This window comes from Brassica napus, chromosome A6, assembly GCF_020379485.1.
Source record: "Brassica napus cultivar Da-Ae chromosome A6, Da-Ae, whole genome shotgun sequence".
NCBI lineage: Eukaryota > Viridiplantae > Streptophyta > Magnoliopsida > Brassicales > Brassicaceae > Brassica > Brassica napus.
Genome location: NC_063439.1, coordinates 18,274,472 through 18,297,605, shown reverse-complemented (window position 1 = coordinate 18,297,605; position 23,134 = coordinate 18,274,472). Strand labels below are relative to the sequence as shown.

General features: G+C 34.3%; 4 protein-coding genes and 1 long non-coding RNA gene across 11 annotated transcripts; 4 read left to right on the top strand and 1 right to left on the bottom strand.

The window, feature by feature from the left end:
* The first annotated feature begins 84 nt into the window (after positions 1-84).
* On the top strand, positions 85-2,806 carry LOC106451747. Of its 5 annotated transcripts, none has more exons than XR_001289651.3 (7): positions 85-211; positions 360-425; positions 762-1,215; positions 1,344-1,453; positions 1,564-1,686; positions 1,768-1,826; positions 2,597-2,806. It is a non-coding gene; the product is annotated as an uncharacterized LOC106451747 (long non-coding RNA). The 5 variants fall into 5 exon arrangements; XR_001289649.3 differs by having other exon boundaries at positions 2,590-2,806; XR_001289650.3 differs by having other exon boundaries at positions 2,576-2,806.
* A 427-nt stretch (positions 2,807-3,233) lies between these two features.
* Positions 3,234-6,359, top strand: LOC106347856 (1-deoxy-D-xylulose 5-phosphate reductoisomerase, chloroplastic-like). 2 transcript variants are annotated; one of them, XM_013787468.3, is made up of 12 exons: positions 3,243-3,317; positions 3,369-3,506; positions 3,703-3,902; positions 4,098-4,184; positions 4,504-4,692; positions 4,781-4,930; positions 5,010-5,077; positions 5,166-5,277; positions 5,373-5,477; positions 5,558-5,679; positions 5,769-5,915; positions 5,991-6,359. In XM_013787468.3, the coding sequence occupies exons 2-12, from the start codon at positions 3,413-3,415 to the stop codon at positions 6,157-6,159; spliced, it is 1,443 nt and encodes a 480-aa protein (XP_013642922.2). In that variant the 5' UTR covers positions 3,243-3,317; positions 3,369-3,412; the 3' UTR covers positions 6,160-6,359. The 2 variants fall into 2 exon arrangements, with proteins under 2 accessions (XP_048637856.1, XP_013642922.2); XM_048781899.1 differs by having other exon boundaries at positions 3,234-3,506.
* A 7,049-nt stretch (positions 6,360-13,408) lies between these two features.
* Positions 13,409-14,648, bottom strand: LOC106347855. Its single transcript, XM_013787467.3, has one exon. It carries the CDS (start codon positions 14,497-14,499, stop codon positions 13,678-13,680), a length of 822 nt encoding a protein of 273 aa, XP_013642921.1. The 5' UTR covers positions 14,500-14,648; the 3' UTR covers positions 13,409-13,677.
* A 1,437-nt stretch (positions 14,649-16,085) lies between these two features.
* Positions 16,086-20,654, top strand: LOC106347851 (YLP motif-containing protein 1-like). Of its 2 annotated transcripts, none has more exons than XM_048781898.1 (13): positions 16,086-16,795; positions 16,872-16,983; positions 17,057-17,169; positions 17,247-17,345; positions 17,432-17,501; positions 17,901-17,956; positions 19,045-19,095; positions 19,183-19,287; positions 19,501-19,545; positions 19,665-19,752; positions 19,843-20,019; positions 20,166-20,249; positions 20,348-20,654. In XM_048781898.1, the coding sequence occupies exons 1-12, from the start codon at positions 16,229-16,231 to the stop codon at positions 20,243-20,245; spliced, it is 1,563 nt and encodes a 520-aa protein (XP_048637855.1). In that variant the 5' UTR covers positions 16,086-16,228; the 3' UTR covers positions 20,246-20,249; positions 20,348-20,654. The 2 variants fall into 2 exon arrangements, with proteins under 2 accessions (XP_048637855.1, XP_048637854.1); XM_048781897.1 differs by having other exon boundaries at positions 19,843-20,045.
* A 132-nt stretch (positions 20,655-20,786) lies between these two features.
* LOC106347852 (protein PXR1-like) lies at positions 20,787-21,584 on the top strand. Its single transcript, XM_013787464.3, has one exon. It carries the CDS (start codon positions 21,000-21,002, stop codon positions 21,387-21,389), a length of 390 nt encoding a protein of 129 aa, XP_013642918.2. The 5' UTR covers positions 20,787-20,999; the 3' UTR covers positions 21,390-21,584.
* Positions 21,585-23,134: the final 1,550 nt, after the last annotated feature.

The window sequence follows — 23,134 nt, the reverse complement described above, 5'->3', positions numbered from 1 at the left end:
AAAAATTTGTGGTCTGAATAATCATGGAGTTATCCAGAAGAAAAATATCAGAAAGTAGTGTCTGTAAAAAAGAACAACCGACAGATAGATCTCTCCATCCAAAGCGATGATTCTGAAAAAACTCAAGAAATAAAAACAATAGGATTGAGAAGTTAAAGGATCAAATTTTTCCAGAAAGAGATCTTTCAAACATGCATTCTCTTCACAATCGGTAAGTTTTTGCTTTGATTAAAGATTTCTAGTGTCTCAATTTTTTTGTTTGTACTCTTACTCTGTATGTATTTTGACATGCAAGAATATCCAAGTTGTTAACAAAATAGTACAAAAGTACATTTATATGAAATCACCGATTTGTCCAGATTCGTTCAAAGCAAGGTTTAACTACAGATGAAGTTCACCTTTTCACATAATCCGACAAAATAGAAGTAAGTTTTAGATATAGCTATGGTTTAAAATAATTTTCTGGTTTTTATCCTTCTTTTCATATGTTGTACTTTTGAGATAGGACAAACAAATGAGAAGACTTTTTTTTTTTAATTAGCAACAACATTATCGTACTATAAAGACTCTAGAGAAGGTGAACTTTTTATTCTGTTTTGTTAGTCAAAAGACTCAAAACTAATAGAAATATTGTCAAAGTATAAGGTCTCTTGTTTTGTCCTTGAAAATACTGTTTGCTTGACTTAGTAGAAGTTTTGACCTGTAGACACAAAATAATTTTTGGATTTCTAAAAGAGCTATTTTGCTGTATTGTTCTATAGGAGTTTCATACTGCAAAGTCAGAGGATGACTGAAGTCTCACACTATAAAGATAAGTGTTCTCTTATAACATAGATTCTTTCTGTACTTTTGGAGCTTTTAGTATATTTTCTCTCTGATTTTCTTATATTATGCGTTTTCTAATGAATTTGTTTTAAATGTTCTTCATGGAAGTCCTGTAGTTGGATAAAATACAACAAAGAGGGAGCAAGTACGAAGTCTCAAACACTAAAGATAAGTTTTCTCCTTTGTCTATTGTCTTGAAGTTCTCGATCAGTCACATTATTAACGATTGCAGCATATATTAAATGTTACAATACTAATATGGTATTTTGTATTATAGTTCCCAAACGTTGTATGGTGGAATTCCATATTCTTTTCAATCATGAGCAACGGAAGAAGTGGTTAACAACATATACAGCACCAAAGCGTATTCAGCAGATCTTCTTAAACGCAGTAAGAGAATTGGTATTCTCAATGATATACCGTGAGGTCTAAAGACCTAATTATTATTTTGATTATCAATTCTTCTAACGCTGTTTTCTTATTATTAATACTCTCTTTTGTTTTGGTTTTTGTTTTAGGTTTTCTAAAGGGGAGTCCACAAAGATCAATACAAATGAAAAAGATTGTAAACTTCAGAAAATACCAAGTTTTGTCATCTAAAGAGTGAAAAAATCGAAACTGACTGAAGGTAAGAGTTTTATATCAACATAAAGCTTAATATGTTATATATATAGTAGTGTCATTTATAAACTTATATAAACATAAAGTTTCTAATATGATTTATATTGTAAATTTCAGGAATTACCATGAAATAGGACCCAAGATGTGTATCCATACACTTAGAAGATAAGTGTTTTACTCAAGACAGTTTAATACAGAGATGGCATGAAAGATAATAAATCCAAATCATGAAGGATAAACGTAAAACATGCAAGTATTTCTCTTTTTGTCTGCAAATATGATTTCTAAAGTCTCACCTACCCGGTAATGGTTGGTTTCCAGGTATGTACCACTTTGGCTTGGATCAACAATGTCGTTTTCCATGGCCTAATATCATCAACGTACGAAATCTTTTGCTTGGAAGACATTATATGAGAAACGTATAGAAAACAGCGTGTTTGCTTTGAGGCTACATGGTCATTATATATAAGAAACGTGAGGGCCGTGGGTTTAGGTTATTCGCATTCAATTTAGTTAGAAAATATAGGCCGTGAGTTTAGGAAAATCTCATATCTTGACCATCAAGTTTATTCAAGTTATGGAAAATTAGTTTTTCGGGTTTATTATAATGGATGTTTAAGTTACCAAAGTTCCCGCTTTCTTGTTTTGATTTTATGTAATTGATATGGTGAAGATATGGAACTATAACGATTGGCTGGGTATTTATGATTTAGTATATTCACTATTGTTATGTATATTAACTCCGGAAATCTGTTATGAAAGAAAGATTTGCAACTACAATAATCTGTTCAAGTATATTGCACAGTTGTTAATCCCGTTATGGGTATTTAGTATATCAAGTATCTTTATATACCGGCTTTTAACCCCAATAGTTATCCATATGATTTACATTGCACAATTTTAATAAATTAATTAATAAATAAAAAAAAAATCTGGTTTTGGGGTTTAGGGTTCGTTTGTAGCTTCATGCTATACATCTAAAATTGCAAGCTTCCATATATATATAAACACGATTGTTAGATATTCATAAAATTGAATAGAGCACCATGTATGGTTGAAGTTTGCAATTGATCGTAAGTAAAATATTGATTGGAAGTTATGAATGGTTAAAACATTGACGAATGTATAGTTTTAATGTTGAAGCTTGCAGTATCCAAAATTTGTGAGGAGACACCTAGCAAATTTAAATGTTTAAGCGTCAGTGTTGATGGAAGGAACATGATGATCTTCTTTTTTTTTTGTGAACATGATGATCTAGATTTCAATATACAAAAAATTGTTACATATTCTGCTAATGATAATCAGTGTGTTTAAGCTATTCTTGTGATGGTTTAAGAAAAAAAAAGGTACAACTTTGATATGTTTAGTTTTCAAACCGTCGCATAGTAGATGTTGCATAGTAGATGCGTAGCTATGGTTAATTAACTAAACTAAAAAGAGAAAAGTATTAAAAAGATAATGACCTGTTGAATTAAAATGATTATGTAAATAAAATCATAGGTTTTGTATTAGCCAGTGGCAGTTGCATGTAAATATTGTTAAAACAGAAGGGCACCTCAAAAAAAGGCCTTCTGTTTTAATAGTATTGATGATGCTATTAAATAAGAGTAAGATATTCTTTCATAGTATTTAATAACCAAAGAAAAATGGGGACAGCATATATGCTACCGTTTACATTTTACAACTTGTTGTCGTTATCTTAATAGAAATTGATTTGACTAAAAACCCCAAAAAGTCGGATCTTAGCAATAACAATGTTAAAAACACGATATTAAATAAATTGAGAAAATGTCGTGAACCATTCAAATTGCGATCCTACTACCACTAATTCATTAATATTCTTCTTATCATCTCTCACACTGTTTATGCTTGTTCTTCTCTCTATCGTCGAACTGAATCAAAAAAAAAAAACGGAGTAGTGGGTTCTCTCTGGAAAAAGATTCGATTTGTTTGAAAAGACAGACTGATGATGACACTTAACTCACTCTCTCCATCGGCTGAATCCATATCTCTTTGTTTCTTCGAGACCTCCAGGTTCAACCAAACCCCCAAACTTCCAGGTTTCTCTCCTAGAAAAAGCTTCAATCTTTCATTAGTTTTTTCGTATGCTCTTATGAATTTCGACATCTGGGTATCTTCAAACTGTGTCACATGATCTGATTCGCTGTAAATTCTTCGAATTCAGACACTAATCGGCTGGTTCAACTCTCAAAGTTGGATGAGAGTTTAAAGTTTACATCTTTGGAGTTGTCACAGGTGGGTGTAGCTTGAGGAAGAGGAATCAAGGGAGAGGTTTTGGAAAAGGAGTCGTCAAGTGTTCCGTGAAAGTGCAACAGCAGCAGCAGCAACCTCCTCCGGCATGGCCTGGGAGAGCTGTTCCCGAGCCTCCTCGTCAATCTTGGGATGGACCTAAACCCATCTCCATCGTTGGATCTACTGGTTCCATTGGCACTCAGGTTCTCTATCCCTTCCTTGTTTGCTTGCTCTTTTGCCAGATTATTCTAGCTCCATAGGCAGGCACAAAGAAGAAAGAGTTTTTCTTTTTACCATATCACTCATGCAATGCTTTAGTGATTTCCTAGTAGAAGTATGGATGAGACTAATCATTCTTATTGATTACGGAGTCTTGTATGTGTGTTTTTTAATTGCAGACATTGGATATAGTCGCCGAGAATCCTGACAAATTTAGAGTCGTGGCTCTAGCTGCTGGTTCGAATGTTGCTCTCCTTGCTGATCAGGTAAATTAGCATTATGTGTTAGTTTACTGTAATTACTGTCTCCAATTCATTGTTTAAGACCTCCCGGAATTAGTTGTATCTCCCTCTTAAGTGGTGGTGTCATTAGCAAGATACTCTAAACTAGTTGTGCAGCCAAGTCAAACCGTGAAATAATCAGCTTCTTGTTTAGATTTTTTTTCAACCATCGTTTTAGACTATCCTGGCATCAATTTTTATTAGCCAGTTCAGTGGCACAACCATTAAAAAATGATATTGTAAACTACTTTCTTAGTTTCTACACCTTCAGTGATCTCGAGAAACCTCTATATTATGGTTGCAGGTAAAGAGATTTAAACCTGCATTGGTTGCTGTTAGAAACGAGTCATTGGTCGATGAGCTTAAAGAGGCTTTAGCCGGTTTGGACTATAAACCTGAGATCATTCCTGGGGAGCAAGGAGTCATTGAGGTTGCCCGTCACCCTGACGCTGTAACTGTTGTTACCGGTATTGTAGGTTGCGCAGGTCTAAAGGTATATAATAAACTCTAATATATAGTATTTTGTTACTAAAACCTTATTTTGAGAATATGAACTTGAAAGTTGCTTTCTTTGCATGCAGCCTACGGTTGCTGCAATTGAAGCGGGAAAGGACATTGCCCTTGCAAACAAAGAGACACTAATAGCAGGTGGTCCCTTCGTGCTTCCACTTGCCAACAAACATAATGTTAAGATTCTTCCAGCTGATTCAGAACATTCAGCTATATTTCAGGTATCAGACTTATACTTCTTGGCCTTAAGCAACTTCTATCTCTGGCTAATTGAGTGATTCCTGTTTTCTTCTTTTATAGTGTATTCAAGGTTTGCCTGAAGGCGCTCTGCGCAAGATAATCTTGACTGCATCTGGTGGAGCTTTTAGGTTTGCTTCAACACCTATGTGCTATTCTTCTCGCTCTCTATAAATATTTCCTCTCGTTTGGTTACTAAGAAATGCTCATTGGATATAGAGATTGGCCAGTTGAAAAGCTCAAGGAAGTTAAAGTAGCAGATGCGTTGAAGCATCCTAACTGGAGCATGGGAAAGAAAATCACAGTCGACTCAGCTACTCTTTTCAACAAGGTTCTTTTTTCTCGAACTAAACTCTTGATTTAAAAAAAGTTATCATTTGATCAAGGTACTAAGATGGATGGAGTTCTTGATTTTCTTGAAACCAGGGTCTTGAGGTCATTGAAGCTCATTATTTGTTTGGAGCTGAGTATGACGATATAGAGATTGTCATTCATCCTCAGAGTATCATACACTCCATGATTGAAACTCAGGTCTTGCTTGCCGAAAACAAAAACTACATTTCCATCTTATGGTTTTCAGAAACAGGGTTTTAACGTTTTTTGTTCGATAGGATTCATCTGTGCTTGCTCAACTGGGATGGCCTGATATGCGTTTGCCGATTCTCTACACCATGTCATGGCCCGACAGGGTTCCTTGTTCTGAAGTAACTTGGCCAAGACTTGACCTTTGCAAGTAAGCCAACCCACAGCTATATATATTTTGGTTCGGTTCAAATATATAAAAACCAAAAAAATGGTTTAAGATTGTGTGATTGTGGGTAGACTGGGTTCGTTGACATTCAAGAAACCAGATAATGTGAAATATCCATCAATGGATCTTGCTTATGCTGCGGGACGAGCTGGAGGTACTATGACTGGAGTTCTAAGTGCAGCTAACGAGAAAGCTGTTGAAATGTTCATTGATGAAAAGTAAGTTTTTTTTTTAAAAGTGGGGGGTTCATCTCGGGTGTTCTTGAAACCGTATAACGTTGTTTTTGTTTACAGGATAAGTTATTTGGATATCTTCAAGGTGGTGGAATTAACATGTGATAAACATCGAAGTGAGTTGGTAACATCGCCGTCTCTTGAAGAGATTGTTCACTATGACTTGTGGGCGCGTGAATACGCTGCGAATGTACAGCTTTCTTCTGGTGCGAGGCCAGTTCCTGCCTGATGATTAAATACTTGTTGGAGCCAAGTGAATAATAAGAAATGATGGAAAAAACATTAGTGCAGCGACTGTGTTACTTTAAACACCGTTTTTGGCAAGGATTACCGATTCTAAGTTGTACCTAATTTGTCTGTGATCCGAACAAAGCCAAACCGGTATTTTAAACCCATAAACCAATAAAACTGAGAATTTTTCCCCTTGAAGTTGATATTTAAAGGCTTCTGCATACAAATTAAAAAATATATAATTTTAAAAAAATTGTACAATTTTCTTTTTACAACAAAAGGTTAAGAAACTAAGAAGGTTCCTGATCTGAAAGTCATCTCGGAAAAACATAATTAACATAAATTATAGCAGATGGCGAAGTTTTAACGCTTTGTGTTAGTTTGTCCGTCAGAATATTTAGCACCCTCAGTATATACTGGTTAGTAAAATTAAAAAAAATTATACAATTAAAATTTATTTTATTATTTACGTAGATATAATTTAACCAATAATAATACAATTGGTCAAACAAAAAAAATAAGAAACCGACATCGACTCATTTATTTTTTTACTTTTTTTTTTGTCAACTCATGTATTTTTTAACTAAAGAATCATTTGCATGATATGGAGAAAGTAGTTGTCAAGTGCCATCTGTTACAAAAATAACCATAGTTTTTTCAATGTTAAAACTACCGCAAGATATAAGAGGTTATATGTTTCCTTCTACAGTGCGGTCTAAGCGGCAGCGGCTAAGATCATTTTCAATAGTACACAAAAATTTACTTTATATTTCACTTTTTTTTTTTTATCAAACTTTATATTTCACTTTAAAATAGAGTAATTCTATTATAGAATTAAATTTGTTCTAATAGTTTACTCTATAGTAAAACTATTTTATAATAGAATGAAATATAAAATAATGTTGCTTTTTTACTCTATATTTGAAGTAAAAAGCAACATTACTCCAAATAATGTCCGTTTTAGTTCCAGCCTGCCTCGCCTTGCTACTTCTTCTTTCGATAAAACTGTCAGGGTTTGAGATGCTGATAATGTAAATTGAGTGCTGATGATTCCACTATTTTTTTTATCTCTATTTATTCAGATTATGTGAGTTCTTAAGAGTTTGTGAACATACTTTGCAGAAAGGTTACTCCCTTCGTACTTTCATGGGAAATTCTTCTATGGTTACGTCGCTTGACTTCCATCCCAATAAGGATGATCTCATATGTCACATTGAAGATGTCAAATTAAAAAATATGTAGTTTAAAAAAATAAAATATCCTTTTATTACTTACGTAAACATAATTTAAGTATTTAACCAATATAATACTATTGGTCAAACAAAAATAACAATGAAAATGACATCGACTCATGTTATTTTTTTTACTAAAGCATCATTTAATTTGATATGGAGAAAGTAGTTGTTTGCCATCTTTTACAAAAATAACCAGTCTCTCTGAGAATATCAATGTTAAGACTACTGCAAGATATAAGAGGAAAGAATTACGTTTAGTGGCAATTTATTTTATGAAACAGTTTGCGCTACTAGAGTAGTTTTTTCTTAGTCAAACTCATTTTTTAGTTATAAACTAAATAAATAAGCTTATAACTAATTGATATATCCTAACTAATTTAATATCTGATTTTTATTAGATTTATTTACGGTTCTTCTTAGCAAACAAAATGAAATGGGTCCCATGTTTCATCTTCTTCGTTTCCTCCTCTTAATTTCCATATTATTTTTGTAAAATGACTGTTGTTTTTTCTGATTTTTTTTTAGAAAATATGTTTATAATTAGTGTATTTATTATTCAATCTATTTTTTTGAGATATGTCAAGTTATATTTTTGATGGAACAAATCGTTCAACAAATCAGAAACCAAAAAAATCACTTTTGTTTGAACTTTTAAGATTAAAGCCATGAATTATGATTGAAAGCTATCACATCTGGGTAAAAATACATTAAAAAAAAACAAGTTGAGAATGTAAAGAACTGTGGAAATAGGCGAGATAGGCGGAGATTAAGGTGGAGATTAAGGTTTCTGGTCGACAATGGCATGAGGTTATTTTCGTAATTTTGGAACATTAATGAAAACGAAAAGTCGTGTGTACATTACAGCAAACTGTACATGTGTATTACCTAATTTTGTATTATACATCAAAGTGATTGTGTACACATTTTTGGCTTTTTTGTAGGTTTTCTATCTAAATAACTAAGCCTCTACGATTTCATGAACTCAAGGTAATGTTAACACAATGTACATATGAATTTTTTTCCTTCTTCCCATGTACACACAGGGTTGAAGCATCCTTGATATCTGACTGAACCCAAATATCATCTTTCACACCTTGTTTAAGAGCTTCTGATTAGTGTGTGTGTTTTCAAAGTGTACATGTGTACATTAACTTCAAACTGAACATGTGTCCATTTATATATGTTCTTTAAATTACATGTGTACATTTACTTATGTTCTTTAAATTCATAAATTCAACCAAATTGCACCATACTTTCATACAAGAGTTCTTCATACGATATCATAATTAAAGATCAAATATATTTGGTCATATTCTAACAATATTTTTGTGTACACTCTAACATTTTTTTGTGTGTATACTCTAACAATTAGCGAACAAACATCGAAGTTCGCTCGTATTGTACATATGTTCAAGCTTTTTTTTGTACAGTATAACATTTTTTTTGTTTTTGATTATCGATATCTCACAATTTTATGAGTTTTAAAACCTATTTTAATTCATTTTAGTTATATAGCTTGTATATATTTCATATATATATGTATGTTTACATTTGATTGGGTTTAGAGTGAATAATTGAAAGTTTAAGACTAAATTAAGAGGCTATTTGTACAATTTGGAAAGTTAAAAGTCGAATAGTAAATTTCCAGAAGTTTAAGGACCCGTTTGTGTAGTTATGAAAGGTCTGGTCTTTACAATTAAAAAGTGAGGAGTCAATTTGAAAGGGATATATTTGCAAATCAGAAATCTTTGGGACATAAATGAATATATTCAAAAGTCGAGAGAGCAAATATGAAATAAAGCTAAAAGTGGCCATTTTTCTCATCAAGCTTTCACAACGAAGGAGATCCACCTCGGATAAGCTCGAACCGGTCATGCCACGACTATCCTTGCAGCTCTAAAAAAGGTAATCTGATGGTGATGAATCGCGGCAGATATGAAGAGATCGTGTTCTTCATTTTGTTTTCTAGATTTTTTCTTGGGATTTCTCAGGATTTTTCATTTTGTTCTTCAACATCTAGTTCAGGTGACGATCCATCAACTTCTTCATTTTGTTTTGTCTTTTACCATTAAAATCATTGTTTTCCAGATTTTTTCTTGGGATTTCTTTGCGATTAGAATTATTTTTGTTACAAAGAGAGAAGAAAAATGAAATTGAAAACTGTGAGACACATTTAATTGCAAGGATAAACACAGTTAGCTTGTAGTTGTAAAAAACTACCTTAAATCAATAATTGTCTTATGTTGTAATAAAAAACTTAAAATTGTCCTATGATAAAAATAACTCATATAAGAGCTTATAAGTTTGTCCTCTACAGTGTGGCGTATAAGCGATCGATTAGACGGCGTATAAGCGCTATATGGTAATCAACTGTGCCGTTTTTATATAATACAATATTTTGTGTGAATTAATTAGTTCAAACGCATAATAGCGTTTAAGAGGACATTATGCGGTCTATGCGGACGTATAAGCGGACGCCTAAACGGATTTTAAGCGTTAATATTTAAAAACTAAAATATTGATTTTTTTTTAACTCGAAAATTCATTTTAGGGCTGGGCAAATAAATCGAACCCGAAAATCCGAACCAAACCCGATCTGATAAAAATGAATCAGAACCGACATAAATACCGAATGGATCTTGTTTTTTGGTATTTTGGGTTATGGGTATTATCCGAACCGAACCCGGACCTAAATGGATATCCGATAGAACCCGAATTATTTAAAATCACAAAAATAACTTCTACCAAATATGATCTTAATTCTTAATATGTATCCAAAATACTTTAAGATATTATTGAACTTCCAAAATAATTATTTATTACATGAAGTTGATGGTGGAATGTGGTGGTTGAAGCCTGAAGTTTTTAGATTTTGGTTTTGTTTTCATTGAATAATGTTTCTCATTTCAAGAGAACTTAGTTTTATTTTATGGTTTCATTTATCTGGTTTTCTTTCTATCACTAACTATGTTTATCTTTCGCTTGATTTTGAATGATCACGTTTGATGTTTTTTCTTATTTTTGAATCGATTTTACTTATGTTTTGGCTATTAAAATATGTACAAATCATGTATTTTAAATCCGAAGAACCGATTTCATTTATGTTTTAGTTACAAAATAGGTACAAATCAGGTATTTTAAAACCAAAGAACCGATTGAGATCCGAACCCGAAAGTACAATGGGTTATACCGGTTCTTTGAAGATTTACTAACCTCGACCCGAACCCGATAGAATCCGAACCGATCCTGAACTGAATTTTTATATAACCCGAATGGGGCTGATTTTGATAAACCCGAAAAACCAAAACCTGAATGAATAAAACCGAAACCCGAGTGGGACCCGGAATGCCCATGCCTAATTCATTTCATTCAGTGAGAAAATACAAGGTGAAGTACATAAGCCGGTGTAACATGAATAAATCTCTAGAGACAATAGCCCAAAAGAGGGAGACATGATACTAACCAAAACAACTGATAGATTTTAAAACAGTAAACAAGTAATATATAGAGAGACAATGGAACTAGAGCTGAGACTGATGATCCAATAATTACTCACTATCTTTCCATATAACGCGGTAACACTGAAGCTGAACTAAGGAGCTAATGTCTTGAGCGACCCCAACCCTGAAGGGAACATTACAAAACCAAACTAGAATAGCAAAATCAGAAACAATTGCAAGGTCAAATCTACATCAATTCCAGTAGGTACTATCCATACGAAACTTGCATGACCAAAATCTCTCACTAAATCTAAGGTACAAGAACCAAAGAACTTGAAATGCCACTTGAGAAAACGTCAAAGAAGACCACCAGCTCTTACACGCAGACACTCGCAAGACAGCCAGGTGATATACAAAACAAAGACTGCCCACCTCCTCGCAAGAGAAGAACTGAAGAACAAGTCAACTGCTTCGTCTAGAAACTAAATCCCCTATCCACAGAGGACCAAGGAAAGATCTAGTAGATACCTCTACAGCGAACACAAATCACAAAGACGAACCCAAATAATGAGCTTAGGTTGAGGCGAAGAGACCATGAAAGCAAGAACCGAACATAAACAGCAGTCCCACGACTTCAAGCTAATACCAACTCGTCACAAAATACATTCACCCAAGCTTAACGAAACTAAGAGAAGGGAACAAATTCCACTATCAATCAAGTAGATCCGGATCTCCGGCTTCAACAGAGGGAAGAAGAGGGTCAGATCTGAAACCACGCACCTCATCGGTATCTGAGATGCTTCAAATCTACCGCTCAAACCATCAAGAGTATAAACCCAAACAAAAATCGCATACACAAAGATAGAACATACGAGAAGGAAAAAAGGAGAGACCGAATCCGATGCTGACGGAACCTTCGAAGCCGGTCTCCGACAAGCGTCACGACAGATACTTACTTGCGATGGCTAGGATTTTTAACTAAAATATTGATATTATGATATATTTTGTTAATGTTACTATTATTTATAATAATTGTTACTTATTTTATATATTTTATATATTTTACATTGTTATATCTATTAGATTGATTGTCTGAGCATAATTTTAAATTTACGAATTTATCATTTTTATATATATAAAATGCTTAATTTATTATTAATTAAAACAATACATATATTCTAAACTATATTTTTATACATAATATTATATTTGAAGTATATTTTATGTTCATTTTTATAAAACTAATATATATATATATATATGTATTAATTTTATACTGATATTTAATGTAAAATCATATATTCGTCTACGTCCGTTTAGGCGTCGCATTATATAATTAAGCTTTAGAAGTTGAGCGCTTAGTAAGTTTTAGAACACTACCTCTAATGATTTTCATCGAGGATAAATTTGGATTAAGAAAACTAATCACGATCATTTCGTCTTAAGAGTAGGAATAAAGACAACAATCCAATCTTCTTAACCTACTCCCACCGCTAAAATCATTAGGAATTATTTAAACTTGCAAGTCATATATGAAACATATTCACATCTAGATTAATAATTCGTTTGGTAAAAGCGATGTCGAACAACACAAATGTTTATTTTGTCGGCTCATTATTTCGAAATGATGATGTCTTTTATATAACCTATCATTAATAAACATACTATGAAAACAATTGCCCGATCTATGATCATGTAAGTAATCATTAATCGTAACTTGCAAGTCATACTCTTCATAATCTTATCTTCTTATCATTCGTGTTACCAGTTTATCTGAGGCGCTGCTGCGTTTCCTAAAAGACACATGTATAAACTTGTACGTAGGTTACACTCTATATTGTATTTTGATTATAAATTAAGCGATAAGAGTTGTTATAGTGAGAATCTGAGATACTTAATACTTGCGTATATTTGGTTGGTAAGACGTTCATATTTGCCGCCTTTGTATTACAACCTAATTTAGTGATAATCATGAACGTTACCATTGCTGTAAGAATTACCAATCAAACAAATAGTGAAAATGTGAAATCCATTCCAAAAATATTAATTTCATTGTGGATTTCCCACTAAACATAAACTTCAGCTATGTAATGAAAGAATCAACGACTAGTATTAAATTCATCTAATCTTCCCAGTACATTATTTTACCCTGATCTTTATGTTAGCTGGGATGACTCGAGCGACTCAAATCAATAATGTGAACACAAATCCCTCTTTATAGAAACTTATCTCAAGGCAAACCAAACATTCTTACAATATCCACCGAAATGCTTTATATCCAAATTAACAAATGGATCCATATCTATTTTTTTTTTTTTTTTTTTTTTTCAAACCATATCTATTTTTATATAATAATAAAAAGTATATATGCGAAGATTCCACACGTCAAAGGACCACACTCTTTTGCCCAAATAAAGAAACATAAAACACTTATCCAAGTTTTGAATTCTAGAATACACACAAACATCAGGTCATCAAGTAGTCTTGCTTTTGTAATATACCGTGTAGACATTTGAATCTGCCAACCATCATACAATTAGGTGAAATAATTCAACATTATGACGACGATATATTTACAATAAAATGAATATAACCATTAGTCTCTTTTCCGATAATCTTACATCTAATCCAAACCGACACATCGAGTTATTTAATTAAAAATTATTCAAAAAATATGGACTTTCTTTCTTTCTCGCAAACACTCGAGATTTTCCATGAAACCAAAAAGAAAAAGGTTGAGAGAGAGAGAGAGAGGGAAAAGGAAAAGAAACCGAAGCCCACTTAAAGTCCACGTCTTCGATTTTTGTTTCTTCTCTCCTTCACGAGATCCACGTCACCTTTTTAAAAGGGACGTAAATGACGACTAAGCCCATTAACATTTTTTATTATCCCCATCATATCCTTTCTATACGGCACAAACGGCTGTCGTTTCGTCTCTTCGCTTTCCTTTTCTTCCTCTCCGACCACAACCTTCGACTTCGACAGCTGTTCTTCTTGATCGGAGCTAGCAGTTTCATCTCCCTTCTTAACTGGCGCTGGAAACACGAGCTTGTCGTTCCCTTCGCTGCTGCTTCTCGCGTAGAGAAGGTTCCGTAGCTTCCATCGTTTAGAGAATCCCGCGGAGTGGCTTTTGATTTTGCTATGCGATGGAGAAGACGAGAGTCGTTGGAGATCGTCGTCCCTGGAGTGTTTTGGTGTCCACACGCAGTAAGTCTCCGGTGGAACTCCGGTTAGATCATCATCGGCCTCCTCCGACGAAGAATTCGACGTTTGATCCCGCTCCTCGCTCATCAACTTTCTAAGCGCAGGACGACGACGTCTCGGGACCGTACTCTCCGGTGAAGATTCTCCTCCGCCTTTCCCGTCCACCGTAGTGTTCTCCGTTCCACCACTGTAAGGATTCGACGGACGGATCTGACCGTTACAGAAAATCTCGTCGGCGGTAGCGAGGGGATGAGAGCACCTGCGGCTAGGACAGTCGAAGGCGAACTCGAAATTATTATCATCCTCGTCGTTGTTGTCGCGGTGGGAGTCTGATCGTTGCTCCTGGTCTCTGAACTCCTCCACGACTCGAGCGGCGATTGAGGCGAGGTCTACGGCGGAAGAGAAACTGCCGAAACTCGGGGAGTTGGAGGAAAGGGAGAGTAAACGGCTCGTCTGCATGTCTACCAAAGTTGTTTCTTTCTGAGTTTTCTCTGAAGCGTTAAACTAGAGAAAGATGGTTTAATGCTTCGAAAGTTGGGACCCGTGGTAATATATATACGACGAAAAAATCTTTGTATTTTCTTTTCATTTACGGGGAGAGAACAAAATTAAATGATTACATTAGGAAAGATTAATTGCTATTTTTAATTAATCAGGAGCCAAAAATCTTTTAAAAGTTTTACTAAACTAAATACTAGACATCATTGACCTAACAAGGAGCCTAATCAATAATAAAGACCAAAATAGCACTAAATCAAGTTTTTGTTTCTAACCTAACACTCAAGGTCAAAAATCACAAAATAGCATTCAAGGAGTGGGGTTTAGGGTTTAGAATTTAGGGTTTAGGGTTTAGAGTTTAGGTTTTAGGGTTTAGAGTTGAGAAGTGAGGTTTTGAGGATAAGATTTCAAATTTTAAAAAATAAAAAAATTTAAATTTTTCAAAAGATAAAATGCTATTTTGGTCATTTTAGTTTTTGAGTGTTATTTTTGTGATATAAACTTAGAAATGTGCTATTTTGGAGATTTGTCCATCAATAATCACCATAAACCACTGACGATGACATGTCAAATGAAATATAATAAAACCTATAATCACACACTCGTCTTATATAAGAACAAGTCTTCCATTTTTAAAACGCGGTGTATTTGGTCAAGAATATATTTTTCTCTCCGTAATATTTTGGAAAATGTCATATCTACTTATCTTCTTCAATGTCACGTTTAATCATCACTATCAAATCATGAGGTGATAAAAACTTATCTATTCGGTTGTTTTTTTTCTTTCCACATACAGTATATTGAACATTTCAAATGTTTATCATGTCATTGCTGTGACGTACTAGACGTAGGTTACGCGTTCTTTGTATATTATTGGTTCCATGTAGTGATTGAACATAATATATCATGGGATATATCTACTGTCCTAGATTCGAAAACATAGCTTGTTATATGACTTTTCTCTCTTTTCTTTCTAAACTAATAGTCTAATACTAATGACATCAAAAAAAAAAAATACTAATGACATCACATCTTAGTAACAGAAGTACAAGGTTGTGATTGTGAGATAATAATATGGATTTTGGCAGGTCGTTAAAGAAAACGTAGTGATTTGTAAAATGAATAGGTGATATACTATTAAAGATTTGATGTTTCAGATTTCATTTTTTGATCAATATTTTTGTAAAACTTTATATACAAAACTAGGTTACATATATAAATAGTAATGATACGGATTTCCCTTTCTGTTGTCAGGCTATATATATAGATATATAATCGACAATGATAGTTCGATAGAATTTATATGTGAATGGAAAACATAGATACAGTAGTTTGGTGACCACTCTGTTTTATTTGTCTGGCTTCGGTGACCACCACTATAATTATGATAAATGCGGACCTTAAATAAAAAATCTAGCCAATCATATAATATTATCAATAGTTTTAAAAATGATAAAGCAAGTCCAACTTGTAGTTGGGCTGGGCCTTCTCGTATTAGTAAAAATAGGCCTCACCGATGCATCTTCTTATTCGTCGACACTTGAAAAGTTTTTATTATTCAGATCACAAAGTTGAAGCTACAGTTCCATCCAAGTTCTCACCTTCTCCTTCTTCCTCCGTTCCACAAGGACCACAACTCTCAATCAATTTCATCAACGTAAACCCTAATTTAGATTTAGTGTTCCTCTGAATGGATAATAACTTCCAGAACTATCATCAATGGCGTCAAGGACCAACACAGCCAAACATATGCCCCGTTTGCACGGCGCCGCACTTCCCTTTCTGCCAACCCTCTTCTTTCCCGCACAACCCTCACTTCCCTCCTCACTTCAATCCGCCGCGTCCTGGGTTCGACTCCTTCGCGGCACCACCGGCTCGACCGCAAAATCACTATCCGCTCGGTGATCCAAGGCCGTGGCAACCTCACCACGCGAATCAATGGCGACCGGTTTCTGATCATCGTGGTGTCGTTGATTGCGACAGGGAAGCTGATCGGAGCTACAAGAGAGCTCGGATTGATGCGATCGGAGGCGGTCAGATCTCCTGGGAGGACGAGCGGAGGTTGAAGATGGTTAGGGATCATGGTTACGGTGTAGCTCCTCCTCCGCCGTACGGAGGCTATTTCGGTGGTCCTAATGGTCAGCCTCCGCTTCCTGTTTCGCCGCCACCGCCTTTGCCTCCATCTCATCCTTCTTCCATGTTTACTACTGCCACTTCTAATTCGTCTGCATCGTATCCTCAGATGCCAAATGCTTCCGTAATGCTACTTTTCTTTGTTACCTCTAAATATCTTGTTTCTTTCTCTCTAGTGATGATATGTTGTTGTTTGGTAGCCTTCTTTAGCACCAACTCTGTCTAAAGTGATTGATGTGTCCCATTTGCTGAAGCCTCCTCATCGATCCACACGTCCTGATCATTTTGTAATTATCCTTCGAGGACTTCCAGGTTGATTTGGAAAGGTGTTTGTGTTAAAGTGTAGGTGTTTCTGAATAATAAATTCATTTGTATATATATTCAGGTAGTGGAAAGAGTTATTTAGCCAAGTTGTTGCGTGACATCGAGGTAGAAAATGGCGGTAGTGCTCCACGAATCCATTCTATGGATGATTACTTCATGACTGAAGTCGAGAAGGTTCTTTAAAGAATTTCATTTTTTATCCCTGGCCATCAAAGGATTCTAATATTTGTGTTGCTTTGTCGCTGTACAAGGTTGAGGAGAGTGATTCGGCTTCTTCAAACTCTGGTAGAAGCATGAGGTCTGTTGTGAAGAAGGTCATGGAATACTGCTACGAACCTGAGATGGAAGAGGTATCTTGAGATAAAATGAAACATGTCTATAAACCACGATAGATACTTTTCTTTCGCTAAGTTTCTTGGCACGCTTGAATTTTCAGGCGTATCGTTCAAGCATGCTGAAAGCTTTTAAGAAGACTCTTGAAGATGGGGCTTTCAGCTTTGTAATCGGTAAGGATTTTCCTCGTAACAGCTTACTAGAATGTATGACTATATATCAGTTTTGAATGCAAAAGGTAATAGGTATCTGTGACCTGATCACATTTTTCTCTTTTGGTTTGATGATGTTGACATGATAGCTACTATTATTTTTGAGAAAGCATTTCGTCTTATATGGTTTCTTTAGTTTCATAGATTAAAGAACTTAATATCCTTCCCAGCCCTCTTATTTCTCAAGGCATAGGGACTAGGGAGTAGTATATATTTAAGATCTTTATTTAGGGATATTCATTAGTTTAGCTGGGAACTGAGTGGTGCACTGTCCAAGCACTACTTTCATTTTGCTAACCACGGATGCAGTTTATTGTCTGGAATTGACCGTTTCTTGATGGTATATGTCGCTCATATTAGTGGATGACCGTAATCTGCGGGTACCTGATTTTGCTCAGTTTTGGGCAACAGCAAAGGTATATACTCACTTCTTACTGTATTACCTTGTGGAGATTGGATTTTGTTTGCGGAATTTTATAGAAGACTCATAATGATTTGTGCTAGCTTCTTAAGTGCTTAGTTATCCACTTATCCTTGATTTTTCAAGTGCCTAGATAATTTCATGTCTGATATTGTTCTTATATAATGTCTTTACTTTTTAGTAACTTAACGTTTCTGACATCATTTAAACCTTAGAATTAGCATAACGATTTGTCAAGTTAAGGTGGCCTTGCAGTTCCCTAGATTTAAAATTACGAGTCTTCTTTTCTCAGCTTCTTCACTATGCTTGTTGAAAACAGTTTTCCGTTCTCCATGATTACCCCTGTATATCGGTTGCCGTCTTACATCCTCTTTAGCTGAAATAAAGGAAACAAGCCATTCCTCCTTTATCATTGCTTATCCATCTTTTATAACATGAGAGCGATTAGTTTTGTTAGTGTCTGTATGTACTATTTATAGTGGCATTTCATCTGCAAGTTGGAGTTGTTGTTCATTTTCTGATTGCTTCATGTTTTTTGCTAAACATCACGCGATCAAGTTTGCTTGAGGTTGCAATATTTTTCATATCTGCATTTAGTGACCAAGACACCCTGGATTGTGTCAGTTTCCGTTTGTTTATAAATAGATAGTGTTACTGTTTGCTTGTGGCAGTACTTCTCTTCCTCTTTTTGTCATTTGCCGCTGTGCTCCATCGTTTTTTGGCTGGTCTTTGATTATGCGAAAATGAAAAGTTGAATAAGATTTCATTTGAAATGCGAGAGTTCACATCATCTTTTTTTTTTCTTTTCTGAAATACAGTTTGATTAAATCTTCCTTTGCCTCGCTTTTGCACAGCGACCAGTGGCCTCACATTATCTACCATAAATGTAGATGATGTCTTGTTTTATGTGTATGATTGGATATTTGGATGCTTGTTGTAAATGTTGAACCTTGGATTATTACTTTCTTGTACTGTTTATAAAGAGTTCGACTAAAACATGTTCGCCGTCATAATAGAAAATGAAATCTTTTATCTTAATCGTACTATGAAGTTTCCTTGACATTCTGTTTTTTTTTTCTGCAGAGATCTGGATATGAAGCTTACATATTGGAAGCAACATACAAGGACCCAACTGTTAGTTCTCGATATACTACATATCAAAATCTTAATAGAATCTCTCACATATCTTGTTGTGCTAAGCGGTTTCAAACATAATTACAGGGATGCGCAGCAAGAAACGTACATGGTATCACACTGGATCAAGTACAGCAGATGGCAGAACAGTGGGAAGAAGCTCCATCGTTGTACATGCAACTGGATATCAAGGTTCTAATGCCAATCTTTTCTTTCCAACATTGACCTTCCGTTTTGATAAATGGGATGAAGATGCCAAAATAATGCCCATGTATTATTTTGCGGCGATATGAAGAAAGCTGATCATAAGATTAGCTTCATGCAGCATATATTGGGACTCTAAACAATACTAGTCTTATTTATTTTCTGTAATACAATATCTCATAATTTTCTTTTTCTGTATAGTCTTTGAAGCGATGGGATGACCTAAAGGAGAGTGGAATCGAGGAGGTAATAGAATAAGTTTTTTATATACCTCTCTGTCCTTTAGTTGACAAGTATATACAAATTCCCTTGTTTTGACCGTCATTATACGATCCACCTCGTAACGTCTCTTACAATTGCTCCAGGTGGACATGGACATGGAAGATGACTTTGCACTGCCAGAAAGAAAATTCGATAACCACACCCAGTCAGAAGGAAAGGGTGCAACAGAAGGTAACTTGGAATACTGCTTCTGCCTTCTTAACTTTTCACCAAGACAAACCGAAAAGACTTGGCTGAGTCTTTCTATTGGTATTTTCTCAGAGTCTTACATAAACGAGAGGAAATGGGAAGAAGAACCCAGCTCCCATACAGAAGTAAAAGAACTAAGTAAAAGTAAATGGTCAAATGTGGAGGAAGACGATGAAACAGAGAAATCTCAAAGTACAAGAAGAAACTCAAAATCACTTTCCAAGTCAAGCCAAGAACGCTTGACGAAAGGTAAAACTGTTTGGTGGGGTGATAAGGTATAAACATACACATCTTTGCTTCGTACATTTCGCTTCTAGAAGATCTGTTAGGTTTAAAAGGATGTTTATCTTTTTGAAAAATCTATGGCTCATACATGCAATCATTTATGCGGATAGGGAGGAGATGCAGGGTTTTCAATTGGTGCAAGGAATATGAACATGCCTTCTTTAGTGATAGGTCCCGGATCAGGATATAACTTGGTAAGCAAACAACAAATATGGCTGTGTTCTTTTTCTTCTCATTATACACACTCACTTTGTGTTTCCCATACTAAGTACTTTGTCATGGATTAATGCAGAAATCGAATCCGCTATCGGAAGCAGAGAGCCGTGCACTCGCTGATGCAATTGGAAAAGCAAAGGTAAGAGGAATCTTCCAAGATCAGCTAAGAGCAGAGCGCGAGTCTTTCAAAGCTGTTTTTGACAAGAGACATGGTACATCTTACAATTCAAAGGACGAGTAAGTGTATGCATATGATTAAAAACTAAAATGTATCACTAGTTATGTACGTTCATATGAATTTTTAATGTTTTCCTTTTTATTTGTGTTTAATAAAATATTGATATTATTTCGAGAAAGACAATAATAAACATCTTTCAGGTTAATATTTTAGCGAAATACATTTCATATCTATAAAAACCACCAATGGCCTCCGAGAATCGTAGCGTTGTGAAAACTAAATGAGGTTGGAACTCTATGGATGAGTTTAAAGGATTCATCATTCCCTCAAATCCAAAAATCTAAAGATAGAAAAACTTGGAAGCTTACGAGAATCCATAATTCTCGTTATTGAAGTAATGTCTACGGATGTGGTTACCATGTCTAAAATTGGCTGAACATCCGTAAGTAATAAAAGGGTGATTCTTGGTTCCACAAGAAATATGTAAGAATACGTTTTTAAGCACTATCTAAGAGTAAACAAAATCAAACCCCAAGTTTCATTAAGAATAATGGGAGAAACAGAAGAGAAAGAAGTGAAGAAGAATCATGGTGATAAAGAAGACGAACACAACAAGGCTGAGAAGGCAGATAAGGCAGATAAGAAGGAGAAGAAGAAGGATAAAGATAAGAAGGATAAGAACGAGGACGATAAAAAAGGTGGAGGAGAAGAAGGTGAAGATCAAGAGAAGAAGAGCAAGAAGAAAGATAAGAAGACGAAGAAAGAGAAGAACCCTGAAGATAAGAAAGACCCAGAGAAGTTGAAGATGAAACTTCAGAAGATTGAAGAAAAGATTCAAGCTATGGTTTTAAAAAAAGATGAGATCGTGAAGCTTATTCATGATGCTGAACAAGCTAAAGCTAGTGCAGTGGCAACAGATGCACCACCACCAACTAATTAACTCAATTTCCAAACACAAATTGATATATACTACGATATATGATTTTATATTTTGGTTTTCTTGGGGATCTCAATAAGAAATGCTGATGAATGTTGTTTTCATCGTTATTTTGGTAGGATTTTCTCATTTCTGTTTTTCGTTTGTTTAATTTATATGTTTGTATATATTGTACAAAAAACCATCTGCTTTTTAGTATAATACTTATCAGCTTGGTGATCTGATTTATACCTCCTTTGAATGACTATATAAAGTTTATGGTTTGATAGTGTAAGACCAGGACAAAGCATTCGTGTGGGTCAACTGATAATAATTAAAGTCTAATGAACTTCATCTCTAAGATGCCATGATCAATAGTATGATAATTTGGTACGTTAACACAAGTATTTAGACTGACAATGCAAGATGGAAAAAGAACTAATTATGAAATATATTGGGTTGAAATATCGAATAATACTGAGTGAAGGACAAGCTGTCAAGACGGTAAATTTAATTCTTCCATCATGAAAGTGGAAACAAGAACCCTCATGCTATGCTATGTCTGATCGGATATCCAAAAAAGCTGAATATCCTTCTTCTAGCAACTATAATCGTTTGTTATTGAGTTGGTAGAGCATGTGTGCAACCATGTTGAATACATCACCATCTCTACGACTATTAAAGTCTCAAAATTATTTCATATTACATAACGCGTACCCTGCATGTGAAAGCTTTTTCCTTTGATAGATGTATTATTTGATCCTATTTACAAGGCCCTGTATAACCTATGTCAATGTCAATATCTTGTTGCCAATAAAAGGAAATGGCACTAATGACGTGCGTATGAGCCCCTCTCTGATCTGAAAGTGGCCACATCATTTATATGCTAATGTTTTTGACGAATGTTCAAACTTTAATATACGATAATATGAATGATCAACAACAATTCTGAGCCTTCGTATTTGACTTCTCTTCGTGAAAAGTTTGATTTGTCTAGAAAAATTGAATTAATAAAATATTAATTGACAGAAGAAGAAAAAACTATGGTAGCGAATGGTGACAGTATAAAAGCGGATTTCAAAGTGCGTATTGTCAAACCCACTTTTGAGCACCAATCAACAATCTTTGTTAAAAATGTGCGGTTTTAAACAACATCAAAAGTAAAAACGCGAATGCTCAGACTATCATTGGAATACTTGACACCTGTCCAAAACCGCACTTGACTTGAAAGCCATGTGATAACCAGCGTATTTCAAATACGCACTCTAGATAACTAATCTCTTCTTCTTCTTTTTTTTTTAATTTAGATCACTTTTGTCTTTTACATATTAATTCGTTACTTTTATTTTAAAATAAACTAATAAATTAACAAACCATCCCATATTTAAACTAATTCTAAAGAGTTTTAAAGCTAACACGTTATATCTCATCTTATATATTAAAACAGAAGTCATGACTTCAATTTATGTGAGATTTTTTTAAAAATGGACCATTACTAGAAAATATCATATTTTACATAAGTTCATTATTATATCTTTTAATATCTTTATCTTTTTATTTGAAATACAAATGAATATATTTAAAATCTTCTAACAAAATCTTTTTAAAATCTTCTAGAATCTTTTTAAATTTACTTTCGAAAATTAGTTAGTTTTAATTTAAATTATCATAAAATATAATTAGAAATAAAAATTGAATATAGTTTTGGTTTATAAACGAAAATTTAAATAAAATGAAATTAATTAATTTCAAAAATACATTTACTAATA

Excerpts from the sequence above, each read along its gene's own strand:
- LOC106347856 (XM_048781899.1), top strand. The coding sequence starts at position 3,413 with ATGATGACACTTAACTCACTCTCTCCATCGGCTGAATCCATATCTCTT. Across the intron at positions 4,693-4,780 it reads TAGGTTGCGCAGGTCTAAAG|CCTACGGTTGCTGCAATTGA; the intron begins GTATATAATAAA and ends CTTTGCATGCAG. Across the intron at positions 5,680-5,768 it reads CCAAGACTTGACCTTTGCAA|ACTGGGTTCGTTGACATTCA; the intron begins GTAAGCCAACCC and ends GATTGTGGGTAG.
- LOC106347855 (XM_013787467.3), bottom strand. The coding sequence starts at position 14,499 with ATGCAGACGAGCCGTTTACTCTCCCTTTCCTCCAACTCCCCGAGTTTC.
- LOC106347851 (XM_048781897.1), top strand. The coding sequence starts at position 16,229 with ATGGATAATAACTTCCAGAACTATCATCAATGGCGTCAAGGACCAACA. Across the intron at positions 19,546-19,664 it reads AGGAGAGTGGAATCGAGGAG|GTGGACATGGACATGGAAGA; the intron begins GTAATAGAATAA and ends CAATTGCTCCAG. Across the intron at positions 20,250-20,347 it reads CCGGATCAGGATATAACTTG|AAATCGAATCCGCTATCGGA; the intron begins GTAAGCAAACAA and ends GGATTAATGCAG.
- LOC106347852 (XM_013787464.3), top strand. The coding sequence starts at position 21,000 with ATGGGAGAAACAGAAGAGAAAGAAGTGAAGAAGAATCATGGTGATAAA.